Below are 25,279 nucleotides of genomic sequence, written 5' to 3'. Positions count from 1 at the left end.
GTGTGTTAGCCACCTTCTAAATTTCATGTCTCTTAGTATTATTTGTCAATATGTTTCCCGATCTTTTAAAGTGAATCTGGTTTTAATGGAATTTTACAGAAGGTAATCTATGAGGATCTGTTTTTGGAACTCTCTTGATAATATAAGATTTTGGAGCATTTTTTTGTGTTATTATAGTCACATGACTAATGTTTATGTCAAAAGTTTAGGCAAATTCCTAAGCAACCAATTTTATATAAGATATGAAATTTATAGACATCAATAACAATATTTGTTTTGTTACATTTCCGAGTTAATACCACGGTTTTGAGAGTTGAAGATCAAGAAGGCACTTCTGTTATTTTAAAATGTGCACTGCTTTTGGAAGACAATTACAGATAACAAAGGGACACACCTGGCACAAAGGGACCTTCACCTGGCACTAGCCAGTAGGATCGACAATTCCCATGTTGATAAGATTTTTAAATGTATTAATATATGTATGTTCCCTTTACAATCAGAATATAGCCAAGAGTTGTTATACTATGTACCAAATACTAGCATAGACCTTCCGAGGTACATGGGATGTTTAGTTGTACACTGAGTTATGTACAAATACCAACCTTGAGATACATCCATTGCAATGCTTTCCACTTATCACTAGCCATGAACAACTCCTTATGAATTTCAAGTAATTAGGGATCCTGATTACCCTCCCACTGCTTTCCATTCTTCCTTATCTGTACCCAGCATTTTCCACTTCACAAGGTTACTTCATCATACATTGTAACTATTTTGTGGTAGTGATTAATATAATTATAGACTTAACTTGTACTGTATGTGTACATGTTTTTGTTGAAGTTGACCCTTTTAGAAACATATAATACCCACACCTGTGTTTTATATACTTTTATTCCAGACAGGGAAAAGATCTGTGGAACCCAAGCTCTGTGGTGTTTAAAACCAAATATAAAAATATAACACAAAGGTTTGTCTACTTTAACAGATATTTAATAAGAGCAGGGCCGGCCGAAGACGTAACGCCGCCTGGGGCGAAGTTTAAAACGCCGCCCCCCCCGCCGACGCCGGGGGGGGGCGGCATTTTAAACTTCGCCGACGCCATAATCTACGATGCCCCCCGGTACTTTCCTTTAAACAGTCAATGGCATAAAGTTATTCTAAATTTAACGCAAGACCAAAACTAAATAAGGTTTGAGGTTTTATTCCAGTATTTCCTGGAAAGCATTGTTTTATGCAATTAGATATTTTCCTGCTCTTCCTTCTTTAGTGTTTGTAACATGCAATCATGGATTTAGCACAGACATGTCAGAATGCAAATTAAGTTCCAAGAGCTATACATTAACCAGAATCTGTGTGTCTGGAACTTTAATTTTTATTGTGTTCCACATACACTGATCAGTCATAACATTATGACCACTGATAGGTGAAGTGAATAACACTGACAATCTTGTTACCAAAGCGTAAGAATCTGAGTGACTTTGAAAAGGGCCAAATTGTGATGGCTAAACGACTGGGTCAGAGCATCTTCAAAACTGCAGCTTTTGTGGGGCGTTCCCGGTCTGCAGTGGTCAGTACTGGTCTAAGGAAGGAAAAGCAGTGAACCAACGACAGGGTCATGGGCAGCCAAGGCTCATTGATGCACATGGGGGAAAAGGCAGTTTGTTGCGTATGGGGCTGTGTAGCCGTAAACCAGTCAGGGTGCCCATGCTGACCCCTGTCCACTGCCGAAAGCGCCTACAATGGGCATGCGACGTTGCAACGGGAAAGTCTTCCCTAAACCGGTGCAACATAAAGCTGTCGAAAATGTCTGTATGCTGTAGCATTAACATCACCCTTCACTAGGACTAAGGGATCCGGTAGACACTATGGATTCTGGTAGGTAGCGTTCTGGTTTCCAGATGATAAAGTCTGATACATTACTCCAGAGAACATTTCCACTGCTCCTGAGTCCAGTGGAGGTGTACTTTACACCATTTCCGCTGAAAGCTGGTATTGAGAATAGTGTTTTTTGCCAAGCTCCTGACACCCAGTGCTTGTGCTGATTTTCTTTCCAGACACAATATGGAACTCTGTAGTGAGGGATGCTACAGAGGACAAACAATTTTTATGAGCTATATGCTTCAGTACGCTGTGTCAGTATGCATGATATCTAGCTTTGTGGCTGAGCTCTTGTTACTCCTAGATGCTTTCACTCCACAATAGCTGTTAAAGTGGACCGGAGCAGATCTAGCAGAGTAGAAATTTCACCAAAAAGGGGCATCTTTGGCCTGAATGCATAAGACATTTTGAGGGGCAATTCAAATTCAAATACCCTAGTGAGTTCACAAATATTACACGCAAACATGACTTGCACACACAAAACTGAAAACTTCTTTTCATATAACAATACAAACAAAAAAATTGAAAATTACATACATTACATCAAAATAGATCATTTTAAGATTATGTTACTGTATACTTTCTAATGCCTTCCCCGAGAACCCATTTATTTGGCTACATGTTTCCTTTGGTAAAGTGTGTTTCGCTTTTCAGCATGCTAGATTTTATTAGCTAGGCATTAGAAAATGATATCTGCTATCGGTAATAAGGCAAATACAAAAGTCAGTGGTTTTTTTTTTTTGCATTGTTTTAATAGACAAGCATTCTAGCTTATGAAGTTGCCCCTAATGCCTTTAAGAAGACCTAGAACCTGCAAAATCTGTTTCTCACTTGTGCGTAGTCTTATCATATCCCAAAGGTTTCCTTTAATCCTCAACGCCGCTACAAAAGCACATTTATTATAAAATCAGAAGGGACAAGGAACTGGACGCAATTGATTACAATCAAAATTACAGCATAATCTGCAAATAAAGTTTCCATGAGATTTATTGTAGGCCACTAAATAACCTGTAAGGGACACTTGAAAAATAAGAGGAAGGCCTCCACCTTTTTTGTTTGTTTCCATCAGAACTCATTACTCCCAACACCAACGATAACATTATTTTTCTACAAGAATATCAATGGGATGCATTTTAACTTGTATGTTTCATACAATACATACTGTCACATTATATAAAATTATTTTTTATTTATATTGTGCTTTTACAATCATTTCTTAAATTATTTAACAATAAAAATGAGCATATTGATGGTGATACCATTTCCTAAATTATATTTAGTTGTTTTGAGAAGCACCATATTAGTGCTTAATATTTATCATTGGTGTATATCTGCCCTTACTATGAGTATCAGTATTAAAACGTGGCAGTCAGACATAAAAGTGTCGTTTTTTGGTTCTGGGAGCGGGGGGGGGGGGGCGGTTGGATACACGCTGTTACACAGGAGCCCGGAAGTTTCTTTGTGTGTGTCAGATTACATAGGGAGAGCTATGAGGTTCTCGTAGATGGAGTTTGAGGGAAGGGATCGGCAGTGCATGGACAGATTCTTTAGTGCTCTTATGGTCAGCTGAAAGCGCCTTTTCTATTTTTCTATGAATAAGTTTCTCCGAGCTCTTCTTTCCTTTTCAATGCTCTCAAATGTCGGCAGCCCACTAGGTAATGCTAACAAGCTGTTTTCCTTTTCAATAATGTTCTCAGCTTCACCTAAGTACAAAAAAATAAATGAAAAAATTAATAGTGGTTAAGTGAGTAGACAGTAGTTTGCTTGTTCGAACGAATAAAGGCCTATGCAACCGAAAAAACAACTCACATATGGCAAAAAACAAAGTGGGGAAGAAGCACAGTGATTCCTTTAGGTGGCTGTTATGTGCTTGCAATGCTACAGAGAGCTTTACCCCCTAGGTACAGGCGTAAGGAATGAGCTTGGATAAAGTATATTCACAAAACACATGCAACAAATAGCGGAGAACACATATGCATAAACACCCAAAAGGAGAGTTGTTTGGTTTCCTTGACTTCACTGTACAATATGAACAGCAAACCCCAGTGAGCTTCTGCATGGCTGAACTTGTATAATGTATAGTTAGGTTAGTGAGAGTTCTCCAGTCTCCTCGCCTAGGTACCTTTCATCCTGCTAACTAGAGTCCCATAGCCCATGTCCATCTGGTATGCAAAAACAAATCCGAGTGGCACAATAGGCACGAATAAGGCTGGCTTCTTACTTTTAATGGCCCTGTACAGAAACATAAATATGTGTTAGACAGTTTACAGGAACAGTGGAAAGCTGAATTTTTTACAAGCATTGGAGGACCTTAAGTGCTGGTGGGGCTACAGACCGGTTGAAATGTGCATCTGCCTAAAGTGCAATTCAGGTGGAGCGCGATAAAAGTGGTTCAGTCACCATAGCAACTAAACCGGGCTAATACCACTTATGATGTTTCCAATGGAACCACCTATACAGCAAGCTATAACAATATCTGGTACCACAAAACCTGAATTCAAGTTTGCAGTTCATGCTTGTACACAGGTAGTTTAGTTGGGGATATACACTCTTCTCCCTAAGCATACTGCGTTAATGGTATTTCATTTTGACTGTAAGGCAGGGTGCCAGTGATGGCTTTTGTTGTAAATGCAACAGAATATATATAAGAGGGAGGCTTTCTGAAAATAAACACACATACATTATTTTAAAGAAGCAGTGTATCCTAGGAAATAGTTGATGGTAGGAGTTTGAGTGCAAAAAAAACAAAACCCCAAATATTTACAGGAATAATAAAATTAACCAATATATTACGTATACCTCATATTTATTAGGAGAACTAAAATGTCACCCTCAGTAGCGTTAGGAAAAATAGTTTCTGGCATACATATTTCTGTAGCGATGCAGTGTTTGTATTGTGAATACTTTTCGATGATTCATAATGTTTATGCCATACTGTGCAGGCAATAAAGAACAAGCCTGACATGCACTTGAAATGCAACCGCTAAGCTCAATGACCAAATATACATAGTTGCAGTTTCTCTAAAAGTTCTAGCTTTCAGTCTGTCCTACTGCATATAGAACGTGTATTTCTTTTCAGAACACTCAGCGCTACTGGCCTGCTTTATTACACAAGACGAATAATCGTAAGGTTTAGATTTCCAATATTTATACTTCTTTCCTGCCTAAAACATTCAACAATATTCAAAGTCTCCCTTCATGTTATTTATTCTATTCATTGTCCCCTAAGCCAGAGATCCCCTTCTCGGTAACCATTCCCACAGCTCAAGTCCAACATCATTGTGTGTCCTCAGTTGTCTATCTCAATCTTTCATCTTATTTTCAAAGCCCTTCTTTATAAAACGTATTTACCCTTCCATTCATATCGATAAAGATGTTTGTCCAGGGGTCTTATTCAAAAAACAAAAATTGGTAACCAGGTATATTCACATTTATACCCTGTTGCCATAAGTTTTTCTGTCTATATTGGCAATTGTAGTCCCAATGTACGCTCATGTAACTTAGAAGATTGTAAAAATAAAAACTCCTCCAATCACTCGTAACTTAATGAGGGAGATGCAGAAATGTACGTCGGTGATAAACGTTTTATTGTGAAAGAGTAATTGTGACACAGGCAGCATTCGCTATGTACGTATGAGATGACTAGCACCTGAAAAGGCACATTTGTGGCCGCCAATCTAAAATAGAAAAGTGATGTATAAATGAGGTTAAGAATTCTGTCGTAGACTATGTACAAAAAGTTGCCAGAACACAACGTGGTAGAACACTTTAGTACCAGAATTCTCTACCACCCCTTCTTTGACATGTTCTGAATTGCGGACAAGACTCACAATGTGATAATGAAAACGTCAGTGTATAAAGAGTCCCAATGGTTAACGTTATTGTCCTCAGACAGATATTTTTTGTAAAAACGGAGAGAGGAAATTAAAATGGGAACCGTGCATACAGTTAGAAACTTGCTTTTTAGTTTTTATACATCTCCCCCAGTGTTCTGTATAATGATTCATTGTGAACATGAACAATGCAATTGTTCGACAAAACTACAAACCCGGCTGTTAAGCTGATAGCTGCCAAGGTGAAAAATGTCCCATAATATTTAAGGAATTCCCGACTCCAGGCAATCTGCATGGCCATCTGCCTTTCTCGCATCTGATTTTGCATGAGGATTTGTCTTTCCAACTGGAAGGTAGAAAACAATATAGGACAAACTTAGTTAGGCAACACCGCAATGCAATTTGCACACCTGAACACGGTTGTACCGTTATTAGCCAGATCTGTCATCCATCAGTATGCAATTTGATTTGTATTTTTTATGTTATAAAAACTAATTCCTTAAATTGCAAATGCAACAAAATGTTATCTGTATTTTATTTGAGGCAGGTGGTTCCATACGCACACAATACAAACACATACAATTGTAAACCTTTGCTTTTACAGTGTTGTCAAATGAAGGAAACTACACATATCTAACAATGCATACAAACACCAAGGTCATCAGGCCCCTGTGGTTGACAGATCTTGTGGTGTATTACCTTTGCAGATCACTCTATTGCAATATCAAGGTGCATGGTACACTGCCTAGTTGGCACAGCCTATGTAGTATCTCTTCTTCTGCACCATGAGTCAGTTTTTGACACAAAGCCCCAGTGCAAAAAAACACAATCAAAGCACAGCAAAAGAAAGAGGATCCACCTGGGGTGCAGCTCTGGGACACACCTAAGACAGCACCCAGCATTAATATACTACCGTGTGTGTGCATATGTCATGTGAAAAATAAAATACACTCTTTGGATTCTATGGTTTTACATATCAGGATTTAATAACAATCATCCGTTCCTTAGCTGGTCTAAAAATTAGGTAAATACAAACAATAAGACATGACACCGTGTCATAACTTATTCAACAAAAATAAAGCCAAAATGGAGAAGCCATGTGTGAAAAACTAAGTACACCTTATGATTCAATAGCTGGTAAAACTTGAAAAAATCATTTTCTGTATGACTTTATAAATGTCTCACATCAGTCTCACATCAGGCATTTATTTATGCATAGGTCTCTTAACATCCCGCCACAGCATTTCAATCAGGTTGAGGTCTGGACTTTGACTGGGCCTTTGCAACAACCTGATTGTTTTCTTTTTTCCAGCCATTCTGTTGTAGATTTACACATTTTGTTTTAATGTTTGGAGCAAACTACATGAAACTCTTTGACCATGACTTTGCTGCCACTCTCAGGCACCACTACTACTACTACTACCACCACCAACACTCTAAACCCCTTACGTTTCATCATCTTTAATCACTGTCTCAGCCAAAATGATGCACAACCCCATAGATTCCTCAGGCAAAATGTAAGTTATTTTAGACAACACTTGAAGTAATAAGTTAATGCCTCAAAAATCCCCAAACATGACTATTATTAGTATGTAATTTAACCCCTTGACTGCTAACGACGGCATGGTGCCGTCGCTAGCAGTCCCAGTCAGGTGCTAACGACGGCACCATGCCGTCGCTAGCACTCTCCTACCTTGATGGGGGTCTGTGGACCCCCATCACCACCTACCCCGGCGATCTGCCCCTCATTTTGAAGGGCATCACTGGGACCACCCGATCCGGCCGGTGACGTCGCGCGTAATGACGCGATGACGTCACCGCGCAACTTTATTGAAAACTGACAATTGTCAGTTTTCACGGTATGGGGGCATGCTGCTTAGATGCCTGCATCTCAGGCATCTGAGCAGCTACATACCCCCAACATATACCGTTGGAAAGGTAATCGCCTCACCTTTCCAACGGTATAATGCTTGTCAAAAAATAAAAAATATTATGTTAAAAAAATAAAAATGTACAAAAAAAGTAAAAAAAATGATTTGGGGGTCTCTAAAGGCAGATAAATAAAGATCAAAATTGCCTAGAGACCCCCAAATTAAATTATCTAAACATAAACTGGTTTAACTTTAAAAAAAAAAAAAAAGTTTAAGTATTCTAGCTAAATGATCACTGTGGTAGCCAATGTTACCACAGTGATCATTCAGCTATAAAAAGTCACATTCCCTTTTTAAAAATAGCCGATACTAAATTTTAACCCCATGATCCCTTTGATCGTGGGGTTAAATTTAGCCAATGGTAGAGGAAGGCAATTTTTGAAATCCAGATGAACTGCAAAAATCAGCCGTATAGCCTGTAGTACGTAAGTTAACCATGTCATCCCTGGAGCCCCTTGCATTTTTACTGCAAAACTTATTTTTGCTGTAAAAGTGATTTTTTTCTCCCTTTACGATCATCTCTTTGGGATTGTAAGGGGAAAGAATGGTGTGTGTGTGCTTCTGCGAGTGAATGTTCGGAAAGTATGGTGTGTGCTTCTGCGAGTGAATGGAGATATGAAAAGCGTGTGAATGGTCAGTAATTAGGGTTGAAGCCTTGACGTGGCATTACTGCTCACGTAAGAAGTTAAATTATGGCACAAAAAGTACATATTTTCAAAAACTACACCCCTCGGCGCATCAAATGAGGGGCTGCGTGTGTTTCTAGGACAAACCTGGAGTGCGCAAGACACAAATGAACATGTCGCTATGGTTAGAAAAAACATATTTTCTAGCCAAAGCGACATATTCCATCATTATTTGTGCACTCAACTTTTGTCCTAGAAATACATGTAACCCCTCATTTGAAGCTCCAAGGGGTGTAGTTTCTTGAAATGTGTACTTTATGTACCCTAATTTAACTTCCCAGATGTCTAGACCACCTTAACTTCAGATATGGCAGATTGGAGAATCTTGTTAAAAAATTGTCTTAAAACATTTAGGGGTGATGGCTGCATTTAGACAGCTCTAGACAGCTGGGAAGTTAAATTATGGCACATAAAGTATATATTTTCAGAAACTACACCCCTTGGCGCATCAAATGAGGGGCTGCATGTGTTTCTAGGACAAACCTGGAGTGCGGAAGACATAAATGAACTTGTCGCTTTTAATTTTATTTATTTTTTATTTTTATTTGTGTGATATTCACTTATTTGTTGTGCAAGTCAGATTTGTGATACAAATACAAATAAGACCTCATTTGCTGCGGCTGGAGGTGTAGTTTCTAAAAATATATAGTTTTGTTGGCATATTTTAACATCCTGGGCAGCTAGAGCTGTTTAATTGACGCAGCCATGCATTAAATTTAAAGATGAATTTTGTGATAGTCTAATAAATTTAACTTTTAGCAATAAAATATTAGAAAAACACAGTCTACTGTTCTCAATGTCTGTTTATTTTAGACCGGTTACCTACTACAAATATTTAGCAACACAGGTTTTGATATTAGAGTTTAGAAAAATAACATTACAAACTAGTTTTTATTGAGTTGGAAGTGAAAAATTACACTTTTTTCCCATTTTTGGTTGTATTTTGCAAACCTAATGAGACATACACATATAAAAATGGTATATTTGGAATCTGCTGGGTGTGCTGAAAAAAACAATATATGGTTTGTATAGTTTATTCCCAAGAAATTTACTTGAAACACGTTTAAACGTGAGATGCACCAAAATGCCGAAAAATAGCTTAGCACCAGGGTGTGAAATGGCTTAGCAGCCAAGGGGTTAAAAAAGCAATTCTGTATGAATAAATTATTTCCCTAGATTAAATCCAAATAGATAGGGGTTCTTTGTTAATGTCAATGGCAGTGCATACATGCCAACACACACACACTTACTCTGACACCCTCTCCTTCCCTTTCTCTCTCACATTGCTCCTCCATACTGCAAGTTGCTGTTAACATAAAAAGTGTTAAGTAAGCCCACTGGGCACCTCTGTCACCAGGGCTCCTGGGTGCCATGCTCATATCTTAGTGCACCCCTGATCCAAATAAATAACTCAAATGGTTAACACCCATAACTTTTAAATCTTGACCTGATAAAACATATCTTATAACATCTAAATCTACATTTCACTAACTGTTCCCGCAATTTTTTTTTAATAAACTGCAGAAGAAACCAAACTAATCCAAACCAAAATCCCATTAAATACAGCTGAACTCTTCGATGAGAAACTGCTTACACCGTCTTATACTCAATCTTCCAGTCCTTTATACACTAGTATGACACTATTATTCAAGGTCCTTCATCCAAAGACATGCACTCATCACTTTAATGTATTGGTGTCCAATGACCACTTAACACTATATTAAGAATAATTAGTTTTTGTCCTGGTACAAATTACTGCGTATTAATACTCAATGTTTATTACCCACAGCAGAGTTTGCTGAAGATGAACGAGGTCCCGAGGCGGTAGAAAAGAATTATTATGTACAATAAATCAGAGTGTTCCCAACCTACCCTGCAAACAGTTGCACAACACCCTGGGTTGACATGGAGGTGACACAGGCAAAGCTAATGAGTTCCTTAAAATGCAATTAGCAGATGATATCAAGTTGAATCCGTAACAACTACAACAAAAGTATTTAAAGCAATTTTCCTACAACAAACTTAAAACAGCAGACTTGAAGCTGCAGTAACTTAGGGGCAGGTGTACACCAAAAAGGTCTTGAGAAGAATAGCCACAAACTATGGGCTGTAAAATGAAATTAAAAAAAGAAATGATAAAAGGACGGTCTAATACCCCATGAAGCCTCATCAACAAAAATAGATATTAAAGTAAAGGCACCACAATGCATTAAAGGCAATGTAACGGATGGAGTATCCCTTTAAGACTGTGACCTCGCGAATCGAAGAAGACCAACCAAAATGTTGGATAGAGGCAATAAAGTAATTTTATTCTATGTTCTTACTGATAAAGTAAATAAAGGGATGCAAAACTCTAAATTGCTTTGTACAGTTAACACACCACCTGAGCAGGAGGAAGATCAGACATATGGTGCTGGATTTCTGTTAATAGTATTATGAAAATATCTTTAAAAACAAATGCACAAGGCAGACATATCAGAGTCCATATATCAGTTCTTTGCTGATTTCCTATCAGACTTCTTGAATAATGGTGAGTAAACGATACTAAAACAAAGAGTCAACTAAATACATTCAAAACAGAGAATAAAAAAATAATAATTACAAATCAAATCAGTGGGTCCTCCAAAGCACTGCAGTGTCTAATTTGCTCATGGGGTAGATGAAGGTTACATTTCCTACCAGCTGATAAAAATTAGGTTTCGACTGAAAGTGATAGGTGTATCTTTTAATGCCAAATACAGCTTTAATCAACATTTTTTAAGCAACCTTTTTTTTTTTTTTTTTTGCTGGTTGCTTTGTATTCTACAAAGTACTTAAAATATCGATTATCACAGTTCTATGTTCTGCCTTAGACTTAATTACTTTAGTCTGTGGAATATAAGAGCCGCCCATTTATCTCATGCCCTTTTTTCGTCAGCACCTTTTTCCTTATCCACAATGATTTTTTCTTCTTCTTCTTAATGTAACGGGAGCAGGTGGAGTGACACACATCTAATAACAACTAGACAACCCAAACAGCAAGCTCAATCATTTTTATATTTGGCACTGCTGTGTGAGTGCAGCGTCCTCATTCAAAGACAAATTGGGCTATTAAGACAAAATACCAGACAAGGTCCACACCTGATATTTTATTTCCAATAAAGAATATGTTATATATATATATATATATATATATATATATATATATATATATATATATATATATATATATATATATATATACACACACACATATATAAACACAGACTATATGTGTTTATTTGGTAAGGCAAAAAGAGGCTTGATTCCTTAGTTACATGATGGACACATTCACTAACACAGAACGCTATCTGATAACTCATCTAGAAATATACACTAAGCTACCCACTGAAGCACAAGTTCTAAGAGTGCCACAGTCACTTGAATGGCAAAATAGACAACATTTTGGTTAGTTCTTTCATACGAGGAACGATCAATACATTCTATGACTTTGTCTATTACTGTACAAAGGCCCATAAAAATGGGGAAAAAACGTTTGCCTCTTATTACCTTATTATAGTGTTGAGAAATGTGTGTTCCAGTGTTGCTTGTTCTAATATAAATGGACAGGAAAAAGAAGAAACAAATGTATCAAGTTTTGCGTGGGGGGGGAACTAAAAGTGGAACACGAATCCCGCAAATGTGCCTTGGGTGTAAAATGGATAAAACTTTTCCAAGATGGCTGAGAATCAGTCAAAGACAACCCAAAGGACACAAAAGTGAAAAAAAAAGTAATAGACTGGTAAGTAAGCATCCAATAATTTGACAATCTCCTCTAGATTATATCACGTGATTCTGACTGAAGAATTAGCATGTATTGAGTTTCTGCAAAACGGGTTCCAAAATTGTTAACCTAAAAATGAAAACGATGCTTAAAATAAGAATTGATATCTTTCAAACTATACAAAATAATTTGAAGACAGAACTTGTCACATCGCATTTAAAGACTTCTAGTATTGCTTCTCAAAAGTAGCAGGAACATTGGGACAAACGTGTATCGTCCGGGGGTGATTACTTTCAAAGCAACAGCACATTAATTTATAATAATGTACATTATTCTTTGAAATGAAATCTAAGCCTTCAAAGATTCTGATCACATCACACATAAACCACAACTCCTAAAACAAGAGGAGGTAACATCAAGATAGAAGAAAAAATAAATATATATATATACACACATATATATATAAAATAATACTATATATACTATATAGTACTATAATATTATATTATACAATATGGCCTACTAAAAATAACAAAAGCAATGGGCAAAATACACATTTATTACGATTTTATGATGCAACATGCCAGAATGTGTTATATGTATCTTTTTAACACGCTACACGTGAAAATATGCATCATAGACTATAAACCCCCAACCTGCTCCTGACTTTTGACCAATTAAGAAGAATAAGCCCGGCAGTCTTCACTAATTGATACATGGAGTTTGACAGGATCACATAATGTCGTCATAACGAAGCACGGCAGCAACTAATGCCTGGAAATCTTACCTCGGAGGACCTAATTTAAGTCTTTGTGCTCCGGTAAATGATACAAATGTTTGAATGTTGTGGAATAAAACGCAGTCGTTCATCCCGCCTGTCAAAACTCAGAATCAAACACTCAGGACATTCGTGCCCTAATCAATACTGTCAAAAAGCAAATGTTTCATGTTTGCACTAATTGGCATCATTACATTGTTTTTTTTTGCTTCCCAATGGTATTTCTTAATGATAGTTAGGTCTGCTCAGAACAGATTATGAAAGTTAAGTGAAGTGGTGAGCTTGCCGACAAGAAAATATATACGTTTCCGATGCTGGAGGCATTATTCTGCTGAAGCATGTTTTTCAATCATATGTATACAATATAGCTCCAACCTCAACTCAGCTACGATTGATTTTAAATAAGCTTGAGAAACTTACTTGTTTTAAGGAGTTAGTAATACAGTTTAATGAATCAACATTCACAGAGTAGGAAATTTAAAAGCAATATAATTTTCATTTCACTCAGAGGGTAGTAGCTAGATAGAACAGAGTTCCAGCAGATGTGGTAGAGGTAAACATGCATGGGATAGGCACATGGCTAACATTATATATATTATAATATATATAAATATATAATATGTACAAATTCAAGGTTTGGTCTTACTAATGATACATAAAGATGCATCCATGCACCCCGTGTAATACAGGGCAACAAACTGCCTCAGACAGCAAGCTGGTGGATAGTATTTCATTGACAAATCCATTCAGTTTCTAATGTGTAATTGCCACATTAACAAAAGTAGTGTCCTCTGTGGCTCCTTATTTCCCCAAATGGAGTTATACAAATGAAATGTTTCCAATGCAGCCTCAAGGATTTTTGCTAGCCTCGGAAACAGACAGATATCGGCACTGTCTTATTGATATCAAGTACGTATAAAAACAGTCCTTCTCTGATATTGCAAAGTAGGGCTTCATTTACGAAACTGTTTTTTTTTTTTTTATTATTCTTTTTGCAGGAGAGCTGTGGTTCTGAACTCACCAATTACACCGTGCTTTACGAAGGTCCAACCCCCACGAGCTTCCCCAGCATGTGGATCTCGGCTGGCTTTGTAGAATTCACACCCATGAGATTCCTTAAAAATCTCCTTACCAGTTAAGCTATGCATTATGCAGGGCCAGCTCACAGCGATGAATAGGTTACATATATTACATATCTGGGAACTTCCCAGGTAAGGCTACCTTTTTCGGGTAGGACTAACTGCTTATATAAGGCCGGGGGTAGTCCCAGATAGCGTAAATCTGTATTGGAGTGGGAGGGGCATAGGTCAGAAAATGGGTGTGCCTAAATACCACTCCCACAACCCAGAAACAAAGCACAGTGACCTTGAGATCCTGAAAAGCAGCGCTTCACCTGGAGAGCTCCAAGGTACCCATATATAGCCATGAACAGGTCACAAAGTCACATGAAAGTCTTGTAAAGGCCCGTTCCCCTCTAACCGCAACCCTAAAAATGTGACATGCGACACATATACAAAAGTGTGTTTCTTTCTCCTCTAAAAGTGTTTGTTTCTGTCTCATTAAAGTAAAAATACAAAATCATTTCTTTAAACATTCCAAAAAAGGACAAATGCCTTGAATGACAGATGGTCTGAAGTTGGCACTGTAGCATAACAAATCGAGCCAGGTTTGATTCTATGAAAAGTGACAGATGAGGAAAAGGAGAAAAGGTCAATGACTCAGAAAGTGATAGGGTTTAACAAACTAGTCAGGGGTAAGCATCGTTGTGGTGTCAACAGGGTGTCACTACAGAATGCCTGGCTTCATCCTCACACCATAACTACTGATTAACAGATTGATTGGAGAGAGGAAAAGGGAATACACCAGTTTCATTGATCTTTTTTTGTTATTTACAATTAGAGTTAACTATGCCTCTCAACGTGGATGTGGCCAAAGCAACCAATACAATAATAACTTAGAAGAATTGCAATGTTTCTCTAATCAAAAAGGTAGAGTTAGCCATAGAAAGAGACCTAGATAGTTTTCAAAGCTTGCAATCCATTACACGCAAGTATGATCTTTACCAAAGAAAGAGATCTAACACAGAACACAACACCAACATTTACTCCATCAGCAAAAGCACAAAGCATTTCTGTATTTTAAATGTCTCCTGCTTAGATAATACTCCTGGTGATCTGGCTTTAACTGCTGTTAATGTCAAGGACACTCAATAATATCCTATTACGACAGCACAGAGCAGAGGAGCACAGTATCTCTGCATAAATGCTGTGCTGTAGAAAGATTGAGGGTCTTAGAGTTTTGAGTGATTCCTTAAAAATACACTTCATATAAGCTGATGATGACGGATCTTTAGAAGCAAAGGCATTTGTCTCGGATCTTGGTCAAATGTGGAGACAATTGCTTTCCCGTGATAAAAAAAGAATGTTCTCATAGCCTATCATACTTTGTCTAGCAATGTTAGAACTTTGAGCTGAGGGTGACATTCAAACATTGCCGTTCTTTACCCTTATCCAAACACTCGAGACCCTAACGGATCAGTTTGATAGTGCTCCGTTAATATTTCAATTGAAACCGATATTCTGATTATGGACACGAACTACAAAATCTAACATATAAAAGGGTTAATATGAAAATGACACATGTATTTTGAGACGACCTGTACAGGACATTTTGAAGCTGCTTTACATATCTATACCTGCCTCCGTCATGTTCTTGACAAGTCTGTGTGTCATTCAGCGTTATTTAACTACCAAAAGAGTATGGTGGTTGACTACAGTCGTGGCCAAAAGTTTTGAGAATGACACAAGTATTGGTCTTCACAAAGTTTGTTTCAGTGTTCTTAGATAGTTTTGTCAGATGTTCATAAGTATCAAAGGCTTTTATTGACAATTACATTAAGTTTATGCAAAGAGTCAATATTTGCAGTGTTGACTCTTCTTTTTCAAGATCTCTGCAATCCACCCTGGCATGCTGTCAACTTCTGGGTCACAACCTGACTGATGGCAGCCCATTCTTGCATAATCAATGCTTAGGGTTTGTCAGAATTTGTGGGCTTTTGTTTGTCCACCCGCCTCTTGAGGATTGACCACAAGTTCTCAATGGGATTAAAGTCTGGGGAGTTTCCTGGCCATGGACCCAAAATATCGATATTTGGTTCCCCGAGCCACTTAGTTATCACTTTTGCTTTATGGGAAGGTGCTCCATCATGCTGGAAAAGGCATTGTTCGTCACCAAACTGTTCTTGGATGCTTGGGAGAAGTTGCTCCTGGAGGATGTGTTGGTACCATTCATTATTCATTATTCATTGTGTGTGAGCCCAGTCCCTTGGCTGAGAAGCAACCCCACACATGAATGGTCTCAGGATGCTTTACTGTTGGTATGACACAAGACTGATGGTAGCACTTACCTTGTCATCTCTGGATAAGCTTTTTTCCAGAACCCCAGTCCTCAGCAGTCCAATCCCCGTACCTGATTGGTACAGTCTCTCACTGATGTTTTTCCTGGAGAGCTTCTTTGCTGCCCTTCTTGACACCAGGCCATCCTCCAAAAGTCTTTGCCTCACTGTGCGTACAGATGCACTCACACCTGCCTGCTGCCATTCCTAAGTAAGCTCTGCACTGGTGGCGCCCCGATCCCGCAGCTGAATCAACTTTAGGAGACGTTGCTGGCGTTTGCTGGACTTTCTTGGACGCCCTGATACATGCTTCACAACAATTGAACCTGGAGTTCTTGATGATCCGATAAATGGTTGAATTAGGTGCAATCTTACTAGCAGCAATATCCTTGCCTGTGAAGCCCTTTTTTGTGCAAAGCAATGATGACAGCACATGTTTTCTTGCAGGTAACCATGGTTAACAGAAGAAAAACAATGACGTTAACTCAAATCAGCATTTTCCACGTCAACACTCTTACCTGTGTTAACGAGAGAATCACTGACATGATGTCAGCTGGTCCTTTTGGTGCAGGGCTGAAATGCAGTGGAAATGTTTTATTGGGATTGCATTTATTTTCTCTAAATTTTCACATTCTCAAAACTTTTGGCCACAATTGTATAAGCCATTGTTACCAAGGAGCATCAAAGTCTTTAGTGCCTTGGCCATGGTCAAAATGTTTACCCTACTGAGCCCTGGGGGGGGGGGTTAATACTACACCACTTCTAAATTACTTTGGTAAATGGCAAAATAGTTCAAAGGTTCCATTCTACAACATAGTTGAATCCTCCCTGTTTTGCTGAAATACTTCACTGATTGTTTGGTTTATTTATTATCAGCCGCTAAGAAAAATAAGGGCTAATTGGTTTCATTATATCTGTAAGACAAGTCTCCGTTAGCTTCTCTCTATCTCTCCAAGTCCATGTGCGTCAGAGACTTTGAAAACACAAACAGAACAAAAAAAGATTCCACGAAAAAAATCAATACAAGGGCACAGCAAATTTAATGTGCAACAAACCCTTTTTAACACATCAGCTTTTGATTGACTATACAGGCAAGGCCCCTTTTTCATTTACTAGTTTTTAGTAGCATTATTCTTGTACAATGAATACACAACCCTTGTACACACCTTGTTATATCCTCTAACCACCATCATCATCTGCAACCACCCATAACTCTCTTAACAAAGGGTCTGTTCATTAACGGGAGAGTTTCTTGACTTCGCTATACATTATATTATGAGTGAGTTTCTGCTGCAGGAAGAGCTTGACTGGCCCGGTATTATGTATAGTTCAATCAGTGATAGTTCTACAAAGTCTTCTCACCAGCCCAGCCCTTCTTGCTAGACAAATTTACTAGTGAATAGTGAGGTGAGAGAGTTAAAACCACAACTCTTCCATTTAGTGAACATACCACAAAGACTATTTCATTTTCATAATTATAGCAGCCATGAAATATTGTGAGAAAGCCGAATTAGGAGGCTGGAACATTGATAATTTAACTGCACGCCAAAGCAAAGTGTTCTCTTTTTGTTTATTTGTGAATTAAGTCAATACAGTGCAAGACTATAGGCATCTATCTAGTCATGAAGCATCCATATAAATCAAGCTATTAAAAAAATATGAGTTTAAAGGAATATATTCAACACAACGCTGTCTATAACCTATTTATACCAGAAGATCCTAAAAAAATACTTTTGGACCAAGATATAGTAAAACAACACCGTAAGCTTACTGCACCTGGTTAACATGTGGCAGTAATGTGTTGAAACGTGGGACTGAATTTCAAATTTTAACATTAACATGTATAGTTTACATTTTTTAGCAATATCTAAATGATATTGTGCATACATGTCAATTTATTATATATCTGAAGATAAGACAAAAAAGCAAATATATACATTTATAGAAAAAAAGGACATAAATGTACTAGCACAATATGACATCTCTAACAAATACTAATCCGCAATGGCACAAAAACTTCTGTAAACTACAAGATAATTTTTTCTTGTTTTCAGTTATGTCCAGATAGAGACATAAATAGGAAAACTAAAGCATATCCATTTCCATTTATATGATCTGGCTGTTTAACACCAGGGAAAGTCTTCAGCACTTAAACTTTTGTGCAGAAGTAACACATCGATTCAGCTCCTTGGTAAGCGATATAGCCATGAAATATTAGATAGGACTCGCCCAACCTGGGGACACTTTGACGTAGTGGTGGGCTAAGCAATATAATATATATATATATATATATATATATATATATATATATATATATTTATATAGACACATACACACACAAATATATATAGTGTGACAGAATCCCAATTTTTATACCTTAGATAGGAGTTTTAATAATGTTTCAATATTATTCACTTTGTATGCTCTGAATTCTTGCTCCTTAATACCATTAGAAGATATTTAGTTGCAATTTTGTTTCTATTAATTAAGACATAATCAGTTCAAAGGTGCAGACCCCAAAGAAATAATACCGCTATCAATTTTATTTCACATTTGGAAAGTTTACTACCCTCTGCGCTACCATTCTTTTAGCTGATGATGTCTGCTCTCAAAAAGTACGTGGGCTAGTCGATTAGGCTGTGGGATTAATGAAGACAAAACATGGACAATTACTTCCAGTTAAGACTAAATTAGCAGCATCCAACTAGCAAAGGGCCCTAAAGACCTCCAGAAACCCACATGACAAGCAATTACTCTGTGCTTCGCAGGAAGTTGACAAGAAACAAACATTTCTCCTCATAATTGGAGTTTGTGAACTTCCAAACACTTCCTCTGTTGAGATGAAGAGTTACAAAAGAATGTCACTTTTGGTTCCAGGCAGTCTGGTGTTCGTCACTGTTACATCAACCTGTGACCTTTAAAAATATAAAATATACATATGTTCAATGACTTTTAGCTGTACTGTCATTGTAATCCACAGGCACTAAACCTGTCCCCCTGAGGGCCGCCGACTGGCCAGCATGTCATTGAAGCAAACACCTTAAAATAACCATATCACCCCAAACTTCGGGCGGTCCTGAAAATACATGCGTATAGACCGACCCCCACGACTTCACATTTTGTTTTTGTGTAGATATTGGATGCTTGACATCTGGACATTTTGTAAAACCTTGGTAATGCAGTGTAATTTTGAGCAACATATCTCAAAAAACCATCGCGGATCCAAAAAAAGTCCAAATAAGGTACAAAGTTATTAAAATTAAATGATTGGTTATAAAGAATGGGTGGTGAGGTTGGATTAATTTACAATACACTAAAGGTGTATATGGTAGAATATTATAAGCTCGAACAATTAAGTTCAAAGCCAATGCAACCAACTATCTGATAGGTGGGGTCACGCAAAGCGACTTGAGAAAGTGTCAAACACAGCACAGAAAATAGATCCTTTTTTTTTAGATTAGTTAGTAATGGTGGAGCAACTGGGTGTTCTTTTGCTGTCAAGAATTTATAAACAATGCTATAAAACAAAAGGCAGTTTTTTTGCCTCCTTAGATCAGAAGCAGTAAAACCGAATGCTGGACATTGTGGTAGATGAGGGATCATTTATATGACCCTGGCTATGCATTTGCTTGAAGTGCTAACAATAATGAAAACCGTAAATCTAAAATACTAAACATTAAATTAGAATAAAAATAATAACACGTCAATATTATTAGTGCTAGGTTCGTTTATGGTTTATCTTAACTATGGCAGTTCTCCTTCAATAGATTCCATTTGCAAATATTTACTTAAATTGTCCCTTTAAAGGAACAAAGACATAGGCTTTTTTTTCTCATAAACTGGTGGACAAGCAAACAAATTACAAACAGATCTAAGTAACAATATTACTTACTATACTGGTCTTGGACCAGATAACCCTTATTATGTGAATCTATTAATAACTTTTATGCTGTAATTCAATTTGTTCAGCGCTACTTCTGTCAAACGCTACCTTTCGGTTGTTGCTGGAACAAACCTGGCTATTTTTAACACTTTTACATTCATCAATTAAACGCCCGTCCGTTCATAGTGGTTGGTAAAAAACACGTAGCAGAAATGATATCACTTATTAGGTATAAATAGTGCTGAAGATAAATATCAGAGCTATGCTGATCACAAGAAAGGTTCATATAATAAACAGCACTTGATGTTATTTTTATAATGGCTGTATAGTTCAGGGACAGAACTACACAAAGAAACTGAAAACCAAGACGAGAAAGGGCCACCTAGTGATAGTTCAGCAGTTAAAACCTTATACATATCGAGATTTAGAATGGAGGCAATGGAATGTGATGGTGCTGTATAAAACAATAAATAATAACAACAACAATATTGTGTCAGCCACAACAGAAGGATGTCTAGTTTGTGGCCATATTCTGTTTGGTAATTTTCTTACAAATAAAGAGGGGATGAAGTAACGATTAATTCATTTTAATTCACTTCCCCTGAATCAAAGACACATAATAAACCAGCTTACTTTTGGACTACAGCGGTTATGTCTCTTTGCCAGAGCGGCTGTTTAAAATTGGACACCTAGAATACAGGCAAGACAATCAAGCGATATCATGGTAACCTAGATACAATACCGGATGCCATTCTTCATAAACTTCCGTGTTTTCAGTTTCATGCAAAAAAAAGGCTAGAACTCCTGATTTAGTGTACACGGTTTTAGGCAGGCGGGAAAAAAATGCTGTAAATATTGATTCATTAAGATTTCTCTTCTGTTCACTCACTTTACATTTTGTTAAATGATAAAAATACACTATTAACATGTCTATTTCTGAAAGCATTCTTACTTTACAGCATTTTTTATACCTGCCTTAAGCTTTTGCACAGTACTGTAGGTGATCCGATTATCCAGATTGCGTAATCTACTCATCAGGTATATAAGTGATTTTCATCAGCACCGCTCCACAGAACATCAACTCAGTCTGCTTCCCTCTTTAGCATGTTACAATTTATCAAAATAACATATATTCAATTACTATGTTATACCTTAGAATAGCACTAAAGCGGGAGTTTGCTGGAAAGCTGCAGATCCAAATCACTAACAATTATACATTATAAGCATTTGGCATCCACCAAAGGCTGAGCTGGTCCTGCGCAATCAATAGCTGGTGGGGTAACTTTCAAGAAATTTCACAGATTTAAAAGGGATTTTCTGTCTCTTATAAACAAGCAAGAGACGGAAAGCTTTGGGAGGTATGTTCCAGGAAGGTGGGATGAATATATGTTATGTTAAATACATATGAACTGAGCGACCAATAACAATGAGAAGCTAATGGGCATGTTGGTACATATTATGTTTGAAGCACAAAGGTAGTAAGACCCAAAGAGGGTTATGTATAAATGGCGATTCATGTGCGAAGTCCTAAAAATAAGTAAAAGGTTTTTGGACTGCTACAACCACAATTCCAACTTTGCACCAAAAAACCTTTTATGTCCTTTAGCCCTAAAGCGTGCAATTAAAAAGGCATACATCGAAACAGATTCTCAGTCGCTTATAAAGTATGCATGTTTTCAGGTATACTTGGTTCACACATTTTTAAAAATTGAGTGATACATAGAACCACTCTTTGAGTCCCCCTTACTACTACTTATTCACTTAAGCAGGAGTAGGAAGGAGAAGCCACAGAAGAACTGCATTTTCAACTCGTTGAGATCAACGTGCCTGAAAAAAAGAGCATAATAATGCAGACGTGCAAATCGAGGTCGTCTTCTAATCAGACTCAAGTAAGGTCTGACTACAAGACTAAGATCCAGATCCCCCGCAGCGCTGCAGGGGACCTGGATCCTCCTGTCTGGTAACCTCAGCTGCTGCCGGCACTTACAAAGGGCGTCTATCACTGAGCGCCGGCGAAAGCGCAGGCAGCAGCAGAGGTTGTTGTGGGTAATGAATTCAGTGAGTTGTAACCTCATCTCTCCTACTAACTCTACGGCCAGCTCTCCGCTAATTAACCCATTTTGGGTCGTATATGTTGCCGAATGTTTTTCACAGCATCTCCCAGGCTATGATAACAATAGGACATTCAACTGCCTACTTAAAATGACGCTAAAAGTAACGTGACAGGTCATTATAAGCTTACCTGAAGCTGTGAGTTCATCATCATGAATTCCTGCTGTTTCTTCATGTTTTCATCCACGGCTCTGGAAAAAAGGGACCCCATTTCTACCGAACCTGAAATAAACAATTGAAAAAAAAGGATGACACAATCAAATGTATTCAACACACACCACATTGCTACTGAAAGAAACAGTCATGACTATATTTTTTCATTTGCTTGTATTTTAATAAACACCTCAACCGTTTGGCATGTCTGGTCTAGTCTGCCATACTAGACTTTGTGCCCAACCCCAATGTCCTGCGCAGTACTTGCATCATAGAGTGACTAGCATTGCCTGCTTTACTAAGCTATAAATAATATATTAACATTAAAGACAGCACGGCGCTAAAAGTTATAAATATGGCCACATTGTCTGTAGGCGCCCACGACCCTCTCCTCAGCAGCTGGCAATTTGCATCCAGCATTGTATGACACAATGGAGAGGATTGTAGGCTTACAGAGAGTTATGGTGAATATAGTTTATAAAACACGTAAAAACTAGTCATTGAACGCCACCATGTGGATGCGGAATCCAACTCCATAAAAGGTAGTATGTAATTGTCACATTTTCTTTCCACCGATTGTTTATATAGGTACACTCCTGTGTCCCATGCAGCCCCACCAACGAACACTCTATATTAGGGTTGTCCAACCTGCAGCCCTCCAGCTGCTGCAGGACTACATCTCCCATAATGCTCTTTCAGCTAAGTGGCTGGCTGAGGAGCATGGGAGATGTAGTCCTGCAGCAGCTGGAGGGCCGCAGGTTGGACACCCCTGCTCTATATGAAGGTACTTTGGAAGTTAATAAGCATTTTTAACCTGGAAAAAAAATCATAGATACCACTGCCGAGAAGCCGCACACACACAAACACACTAGTTCAGCCTCTAGCACCTATGCTGGAAGGCTGTTCCACTTATCCGCCACCCTCTCAGGTACCATGCCCTGAGGAAAAGCTGCCCCACAAAATATATAAGCCTTTGACCTGCTAGCTTTAGACTACGACCATTTGTTCTCTGAAATAAACGTCCTTCTTGTGCTTTGTTGAATTGCTGCGTAATTTGTTGGTGCTTAATAAATAAAAGATTTAATAATAATAACGTTTTTATCTCCTTTGTCCCAAGCTACATGTATTCAGATCCTTACATATAGTAGAAATGTATTTATAGAGCTCACACACCAGGCACAAATAAAATAATAAAACGATTCCTCTTAAAACAGCGCTGCATGTGTTAATTCCCATTATACTGCTATGTTGCTATGACGGTGAGCCTTTAGGAACTACCTGTGATATATGAGATCACACCACCACTTACCTACGTCACTGCTATGACGTGTTAGTGTGTCACCTTAGCACACAATACTTACACTGTTCACTGTACAAAGACTGGCATGCGAGCTCCCCGCCGGGCAGGAGCGGGCATATTAACATGACTGTGTATAATAAATCGAATTTGCTTTTTCAGCTCCTGTGAGGGGAAAAATGAAATAAACGTACGTATGTAAAAGTTTACCGCCTTTTTCACGATTATAGGCTGCTCTTTTTTCTCCCCTCTGCGTGTGACGCCTCCTTACACAGTAGCGGAGTAGGAGGGAAGGGTGGGTAAAGGTCAGGTTTGGGGATAGTCAATGACAAAGTAGCTGTTAACCCCTCCCTCGCTGGAACGCCAATGCGACGCTTGTCGGAGTAATGGCAAAGGTAAGTGAGTCCAGCACACAAGCGGTTAGCAGGCGACGTTGTCGTAATCATAGGAAGGGAGTGTATACGAGAATTGCTCCAAAACACAGCGCGCGTAGCCTGCACGGGTAACACCGTGTAACTGCGGCAAATACCAACAGCGCCCTCTCCTGGCCTCACATTAAAGCCTCCGGGAGTTCGGAAGCATTTCTGAGAAGCTTCATGTTAGTGACGTTTCCCAGCACGGTCTGCAAGTGAAAGAGTTCGATTAGCAATAGAGAAACTGAAAGCGAACGTCTCACATTCTTCTCAGATTTATTAGAGTGTTAAGGAACTCACCGGGCTCAGGCGCTCGGGAAATGCTAATGACTCACACATATACCGGGATATATGACTATATACATATATATGTGTGTGTGTGTCTCTATATATATAAATATATGTGTGTGTGCATATACGGTATATATATATATATATATATATATATATATATATATATATATATATATATATATATGTGTGTGTGTATCTATATATAAATGTGTGTGTTTGTGTGTACATATAAGGTATATATATATATGTGTGTGTGTATATATACGGCATATATAGATATATATATGCGTGTGTATATATAAATATATGTTTGTGTTTATAGATATATATATATATGTGTGTTTATAGATATATATATATATATGTGTGTATCTATTTATATATATATATGTGCATGTGTATATATACAGTGCGTGTGTGTGTGTGTATATATATATATATATATATATATGTATGTGTGCGTATATATATGTGTGTCTGTGTGTACCCACACAAGGTATATAGGTTTTTTCAGAACAAGAAGGCCTTTTTTATTAGGGACATTATCGCAGGGGCCAGGCTGCTTACCTGGGGTCATTTTCGGTTTCGGCCAAGTGATACCTGAATTTTCAGTTTCAGTCCAGAATTTTCATTTCGGTGCATCCATATTTTTTATCATATCATCTAATTTCCCTCAAAAGAACACCACAATATGTATTCAGCAACATCTCCTGAGTACAGTGTGCCGATGCATGGGTTTGTCGGGTTGTTTGGGTTCTGGCTCAGTCTGCGCCTATGCCCTATTTGGGACATCTTTGAACCCGGCCAAGTCAATTTACCCCATCAAACCATAAACACTTTTATTTTCATTTTCACTGTTTTGATAGGGTCTCTAAAACAATCCTT

At 37.9% G+C, this 25,279-nt stretch overlaps 1 protein-coding gene across 2 annotated transcripts; it reads right to left on the bottom strand.

Moving 5' to 3' along the window:
* Positions 1–3,455: 3,455 nt before the first annotated feature.
* PLGRKT (plasminogen receptor with a C-terminal lysine) lies at positions 3,456–24,148 on the bottom strand. Of its 2 annotated transcripts, none has more exons than XM_053466116.1 (5): positions 23,882–24,148; positions 22,368–22,459; positions 5,927–6,057; positions 4,001–4,110; positions 3,456–3,581 (listed from the first exon to the last, which is right to left on the bottom strand). In XM_053466116.1, the coding sequence occupies exons 2-5, from the start codon at positions 22,446–22,448 to the stop codon at positions 3,460–3,462; spliced, it is 444 nt and encodes a 147-aa protein (XP_053322091.1). In that variant the 5' UTR covers positions 22,449–22,459; positions 23,882–24,148; the 3' UTR covers positions 3,456–3,459. The 2 variants fall into 2 exon arrangements, with proteins under 2 accessions (XP_053322091.1, XP_053322100.1); XM_053466125.1 differs by having other exon boundaries at positions 23,898–24,148.
* Between the last annotated feature and the right edge of the window lie 1,131 nt (positions 24,149–25,279).

This window comes from Spea bombifrons, chromosome 1 (assembly GCF_027358695.1).
Source record: "Spea bombifrons isolate aSpeBom1 chromosome 1, aSpeBom1.2.pri, whole genome shotgun sequence".
Classification (NCBI taxonomy): domain Eukaryota; kingdom Metazoa; phylum Chordata; class Amphibia; order Anura; family Pelobatidae; genus Spea; species Spea bombifrons.
The sequence above is the reverse complement of the archived record's forward strand: the minus strand, read 5'-3'. Positions and strand labels throughout refer to the sequence as shown.

Coding starts and splice junctions, on each gene's coding strand:
- PLGRKT (XM_053466116.1), bottom strand. CDS start 22,448: ATGGGGTCCCTTTTTTCCAGAGCCGTGGATGAAAACATGAAGAAACAG. Junction 6,058..22,367: donor TGATGAACTCACAGCTTCAG/GTAAGCTTATAA, acceptor TCTACCTTCCAG/TTGGAAAGACAAATCCTCAT. Junction 3,582..4,000: donor TCTAGTTAGCAGGATGAAAG/GTACCTAGGCGA, acceptor TTTTGTACTTAG/GTGAAGCTGAGAACATTATT.